Source organism: Phoenix dactylifera, unplaced genomic scaffold (genome assembly GCF_009389715.1).
Source record: "Phoenix dactylifera cultivar Barhee BC4 unplaced genomic scaffold, palm_55x_up_171113_PBpolish2nd_filt_p 000824F, whole genome shotgun sequence".
Taxonomy (NCBI): domain Eukaryota; kingdom Viridiplantae; phylum Streptophyta; class Magnoliopsida; order Arecales; family Arecaceae; genus Phoenix; species Phoenix dactylifera.
The window spans coordinates 92,664-99,338 of NW_024068191.1; the positions used below are offsets into that span (position 1 = coordinate 92,664).

Sequence of the window (6,675 nt, forward strand, 5' to 3'; positions counted from 1 at the left end):
AAAGAGAAAAATCTCCATAGAACACCTTAATATCCTTTAAATAATTTCCAATAATTCTACAGGGCACAAGTTTGGTACCAAAACGTTTCCCTGCACAGCCGCGCCTAGCGTGCACCAACGTGGCCATGCACGCAATGATTTCTTCTTCCACGAGAGTGTGCGCGTCCGCTTGCCACGTCAAATGCCAGCAATGCAGGGAACTGAGTTGGCGACTCGTAGGCATACCTGCGACTGAGCAGATGAGTCCGACAAAACTGGGTGATGATAGAGAGTGGGGCCCATGGCTAATAATTGAGAAGCGGACGCGGTAACCGACGTGGATCCGCGCTGTCGTAGACCCTCATCCGAACTACTATCGGACTCGATTCCCTACCGAGTCCGGGTATTTTTCTACGCAATTCTTCGCCGCCGCGTGGCTCCTGAGCTGTCACCCGCATGTTCGCGGCGGCCCGTTCGTCCACGTTGTCCCTCGGGCCCCCGTTCCTCCTTATCGCCTCGTATAAAAACTCTTCCATCTCGGCCCCGGAGTCGGACTTGATCCGAGAAGGAGAGGGTGGGTGTTATATAGATATTATTATTATTATAGAGCTTTTTCAGGAGAAGGGCGTTAATGGAGGAAAAGGTGGCCATGAGAGAGAGGGAGTGGATACACGGTGGAGTGAGCCTTTCTGCAATGGTGTTGGGGTTCTTTGAAGAAGGGGGAGGAAATGAACTGGGCCGCGACCCATTCGAGGTTGATGGTGAATGCAGCGATGAAGAGGATGGCGGAGATGGCTCGGAAAGTAATGCTCGAGAAAACAAGGCTTTCTGGAAGACCCAACACCAGCTCCTCCAAGTAAGTTCGATGATCCATGCTTCTTCGCTTTAAATTTTGCAGAGAAAATTTATATATATGTATATGTCCGTGTGTATATCTGTATATTAGATTTTTATAAAAATATTATCAATTATTTGAAAGAAATGATTGTTAAATTATTTATAGGCTCGACAAAAAAACCTTTGAGATTGTGAACAAAAAAGCTCCTCTCATGCAAGAGCGATGGAGCTGTTTGTTTGCTCAAATGTGTTTTTATGTTGATGATATCTTTTGAGGATATATATATATATATATAGACATCTACCGAATTTAAGCACAGAATTGCTATAACAAAAACAATTTAGAGTTGGTGAGATTGGTTACTATAATTTATAGAGAAAATTTTATTGCATATTTATCAATTTTTGGTCAAGTCCTTCGTGTCATTTTATTTTCTCAACCAAGATATCAACAGAGAGAGAGAGAGAGAGAGAGAGAGAGAGAGAGAGAGAGAGGGAAGGTGCCATCAATTGACAGACAGGCTTACTGTTATAGCCTTCGTATGTAAAAGCTATGGGTTCTTCTGTTTTCTTTTCTTTTATTTATTATCTTTGGATTTGAATACTGATCTAATTAGATATAGTTGTACTAATGGATTGCAATAGGAGGCCTTGTCCCGGGATAGCTTGGCGGAAGCGAAGGTACGGATGTCTACAGAGGATGCCGTGAAGAAGATGCAATCCATGGGACTTGTCTGCATCTGCCCGAATCGAATGGCCAAGGGATGCCGGAATTGTGCACTAAGGCACATCACCGAAAGGCTCCGGGAAGCAGGATATAACAGCGCCCTTTGCAAGTCCAAGTGGAGTCGGTCCCTGGATATCCCTTCAGGTAATTGGGAATATTCTCCTCTTCTTTCGGATCATCATGACAAGTCCAGATCATTCACATCAAGTTTGTGCTAACCCCACCACATGATAGAAAGTGACAAAGTTACAATCTTTACAAACAGGTTAGGGAGATTTTTAACTAGCCAGGGTTGGATTAGACCCAGGTTTCCACAAAAAAAGTGACTTACTCGGAGAGCAATTCGCAAATATTCCATTAGCTAGGTATATATTTGGAATGCGTACCTGTCTCGGCGATTATGTTATGACGATATAGCATCGCATGTATCATTTCCCCATGACTACACGATACAAAGTAACAAAGTTAAGTGGGTGTATAGTGATCAAAGTATCACAAGCACAAAGTTGATAAGTTCGCAATGAGCTTTTGGGTATGCGTCCAAGCTTTGAATATTATTATCTTAGTGCCTTTCAGATACGTTGTCTCGCCAATTCAGAATATGTAGCACTTCGGATGCGACGGTATTTGACATATTATTGGTTGTACGTCCACAGGGGAACACAGCTACGTAGACGTGGTGATGGAGGCAAAGAACGGCAGAAGGAACCCAATTAGAGTAGTCATAGAGCTGAACCTCCGTGCGGAGTTTGAGATGGCGAGAGCCAGCGAGGAATACAACCAGCTTGTAAACTGCCTTCCGGAGGTCTTCGTTGGCAAGTCGGAGAAGCTAAAGAATGCGATCAAGATCATGTGCTCGGCGGCGAAGAAGTGCATGAAGGATAACAAGATGCACTTGGGGCCATGGAGGAAGCACAAGTACATGCAGTCTAAATGGCTCGGAACACCCGAGAGGATGGACCCTGGCCCTGGGGCGCCGTTCCTCCCAACGGCGGCGTCCGACCGGCAACCAAAGCTTAGAGCTTCCATGCTGACCTTTGACTTGCACCGCACTGCTGTGGAAGTCATTTGACTTCTCTCGTCGCCTCGTCTGCTTACAGTTTCGGCATGCTTGTTATCCTGAGAGTTGTAAATAGGTTGAGAAAAGGAAATTAGTAGAACTGTCGGCAGACTTCTTGAGTTGCCCAAACCAAGCACTAGAGCAACGTTGTACAATTCCAAGAGTAATGACCAAGGCAAGCATCCATGTTAAATTAAACCAAGTGGTGACAGCTGACTTTAAGGCTTCATCAAGCCCAATGGGCCTAGTCCAAACGATCTGGACAAGCTTGGGCCAAGCTTGGCATTCTTGGGGGAATTGTACATGTCAACGACAGCGTTGATATCATTTTTTTTTTGTTTGTTTTTTGAGGAAGCCGGTGAAACAACGTTGATATCTTATCCAAGAATACCCCAAGTTTTATGCAAAGTCCGAAGTAAGTTCACATGGAATGAATCATGAGCGAGGAAGGACGGCGTAGCTAGGGTAAGATAAGATGCATGCCCGATGTAGCTGTTTCCAATGTAAAAATGTAGGGTTAATATTTTTTTTTTTCTCATGCTTCTATGGACCATATCATATCTCAAGGGGTTTAACTGAGATACTAAATCTTGGTTTCAGTGAGGGAGGGTGTTATGCAATGGCCCTTGCCTATTGAGTATCGTATCGACTAATATCGATCGAGTTATATTACTATCTTGATGACTCAAAACAGTCTTATGACTTTATTTCGGACTAACTCATACGACCTTCCTAGTTCGCCAATTTCATACTGCTACTGGAAGCAATTTGTTATGTGCAGGATGTTCTATGATAAAAGTGGCCGAGTTAAAGCGCTTCATCCAGTGTGGAGCCAACTTTGATCAATTTGCACTTGCTTCAGTCATTTGAGTTGGAATAACCTTAGATGCTATTGCTAATGAGCGGCGCAGGAGGTTATATGAATGGTTCGATTAGAACAATACTTGGCCTGGTTTTATTAGGAAGCGACCTACTCCTATTAAATTTGAATGGCATGGGTTTTTGAGGGAGACCCCAATTCCCTGCATTGACCATTAAGCTATTCTCGACAGTATCCTGCTTAGACTCCAGAGCAAGTCTGATACTTTTTGCACAGCTATTGAATCAAATGTTTTTGCATGGCAACTTTCCCTACACCTTCCGCGAAAAAAAGTGAATCCGAGATGCTGTTTTCTTGTTCCATATCCAACTGAATTTTATTGTGATTCTCTCTTTCTTTTTCTTCTTCTTTTTTGTTGATACAGAGGAGACCCACGGCCCAAAGAGAGAAGCAGAGGAAGTATCAGCCAACAAAATGTTGAGAAATCCTGCCGGGGCTGAGAGATGGTCCTGGTACGAAACCTCATGAGAACTGATTGCCTGAGCGGTGCCGAAACAGATGGGAGGCTTGGAAATTTGTAGCTACAAACTTCCACTGCCAAATATCCTGCAAAAGTGGGCTAACCTGCACTTTGGAATAAGGTGAATTGAGCCAGGAGATAACAGTAGATGAATCTCCTTCAACCCACACCTGCAAAGCTTTATTAGTGTGTATGGCTGTGTGAATAAGATACTGAGATTTTTGGAACTAGTTTGCCTGCTGCTGATATCAACCGACCACTGCAGCCTTATCATCCATTACAGAGCCACCAAAGTTAAACTTTTAAAACACCAGGGGGAGGGGGTATCCAACAGAAAGTGATGATAGGATTAGAAGAAGAGGCAATACCCCAGTACCTAAAATGTGATGCAAAAGAAACTTGAGAAGGCCCAGAAGAATGAGTTGACAGATAACTATAGAGCTGTCCTACCAAAATAGACTCTTGAAACAGTCTATAATTTCTTGATTTCCATAACAATCATAATTTCTTATCAGATCAGAACTGCAGGTGTCAGTTGTAACCAATAAACTCATGAGAAAGCAAAAGAAGAGAGCTATCTGTTGGCTGTGTATAAGCCAAAACAGAAACAAAAAGAAAGAACTGTCATCTTTGAAGAGCGAACCAGCCAGCCACTTTAGCGAAACCAAGTGCATAAGCAAGAATGATGTTGGATTTGCTCTCTACCATGGTATCAGACATAATGGCATCCCATACCAGCAAAGAGCAAGGGTAAATGCTATTTAGAAGGCCGGCCAGCAAGTTCCAAAATTGCCGAGCAAGTGGACAATGGAAGAGCGCATGAGCCTCTACCTCAGCCGGGCAAAGGTCACAAGATAAACCGATCATCCCATATAATGCCTCGGCTATACAACAGTTGTTTGCGGGGTAGTCTTTTCCACAGCAATTTCCAGCGAAAGAGTTTTAACAGACATTGGGATGGGCAGCCTTCAAAGCCAACGGAAGGAAGAGAGATTACCTGAATAAGGAATGGCTGGCTGTCGCAGAGGAAAATCGATCAGGCCAAGAACCTTGGGCCAGCGGAATAGCCAGAATTCGTGACAATATATCAGCTGGGAAAATAAGAGCTCAACTCCTCCTCCTTCCAGGTGCGGGCATTATTGATGAAATCCGCCACTTTCTTACCCTGCAGAGGAGTATCCATATTAATAAATGTAGGCCAGGAGTTAAGAGGGACTGAAGAGTACCATGGATCCTGTAAAAAATACACTAAGGTGCCATCTGTGAGGTTCGAAATAAAGTTGTACTGCAGCTGAGTGCCTTGAGCTACTACTATTATTCGATGCCAAATGGATGAGCATTTAGATGGCCGATGGTAGTTCCTCCAGGTGCCGTGAAACTTGTACTTTGCAACCAAAATCTGAGCCCACAAAGAGTGCGGATTTAGCACAAGATGAGCTGCGAATTTGCTTAAAAGAATTTGTTGCTTTGAAAGCAAAGAATGAATAGCTAGACCACCAAAACACTTAGGAGAAAAAATGAGATCCCAAGATAAAAGATGACAGCCTTTGCTGTCAGATGAGTGCCCCCAAAGAAATGCACGGAACTCTCTTTCCAGGTGATGAGGGAAGCGTAGGATCGTTTCTCCTGCTGTTCCACTGCAAAAATCAGGAGCACACAACAGATAAAAACAGGAGAATTTCGGAATCCAAAAAATAGAGCTTCATCAGAATTTTCATTCACAGTAAAACCGAGCCAAAAAGAAGCAAGCGGCGGCCCTGTACATCCCACCTCTTATAGGGCCATGAACTCATTCTAAATCCCTAACAAAAAGGACTCAATAATCAACTAAACTCTAATCAAAACGGACTCCTAATCTGACTTAACTCAGACATGAATTTCAGAACAAGTTCAGACTCCCAAATAGACTCAATTCAGAAATTCTCAACATACTAGAACTCGATTAAACCAACATTCAGAAACTTGTAAACCGTGGGATTGATCTTTGGGAACATGAGATCAATCCTATTTTCCCCACAGCTGTATTGTTTCGCTCCCGCACCAGCAGAGTTTCAACAGCTGGTTCCTCCGGTTAAGTAGACAAGTCAGCAATTCCGAAAACAGCAACAGGTTCAGCAGCATGTACCAAAAAAAAAAAAAAAAAAAGGCACAATAAAAGTCAATCATTGCTTCGAGATAAAGTGTCCCGAGTAGTAGCTTTAGCCACAACAAGCAATCGTCAACAAAAAAAAATATGCGATAGGGTAATGCCACATCTGCCTGGTTGATAGGCCCGAGCTTTATATTCAATAGAGAGCTGCAACAACCTTGAAAGCATGTCAAAGCACATAATGAATAAAAATAGTGATAACAGACATTCTTGGCGTAGTCCCATCGTAGGCTTAAACCAAGAAAAGGGTGAACCATTGATGAGAAGAGCAAAAGAAGGGTGACAAACACATGCCTAAGCCCTTTAATAAAATTAGGATGGAAATGAAAGTTATTAAGGACAGCAAGCATAAATCCCAATTAATCCTATCAAAAGCTTTTTCCATATTGACCTTTACAGTCATTAAGGGTTTGGTTCTGGAAGATTGCGTAGAGACTGCATGATTTCCTGAGCAAGTTCCATCAAAAAGATTTCCTGAGCAAGAAAGATATTTCCTGCAACGTGACGGCCGAGCACAAAGTCCCTTTAGCAGGAGAAATTAAAGTTGAAAGGAGCAATTTCCGTCGGTTTCGCTTACGCATAA

General features: G+C 43.1%; 1 protein-coding gene across 1 annotated transcript; it reads left to right on the top strand.

Annotated features, from left to right (window-relative positions):
- The first annotated feature begins 523 nt into the window (after positions 1-523).
- On the top strand, positions 524-2,930 carry LOC120107321. The gene is made up of 3 exons (XM_039120554.1): positions 524-835; positions 1,462-1,687; positions 2,200-2,930. The coding sequence occupies exons 1-3, from the start codon at positions 611-613 to the stop codon at positions 2,613-2,615; spliced, it is 867 nt and encodes a 288-aa protein (XP_038976482.1). The 5' UTR covers positions 524-610; the 3' UTR covers positions 2,616-2,930.
- Positions 2,931-6,675: the final 3,745 nt, after the last annotated feature.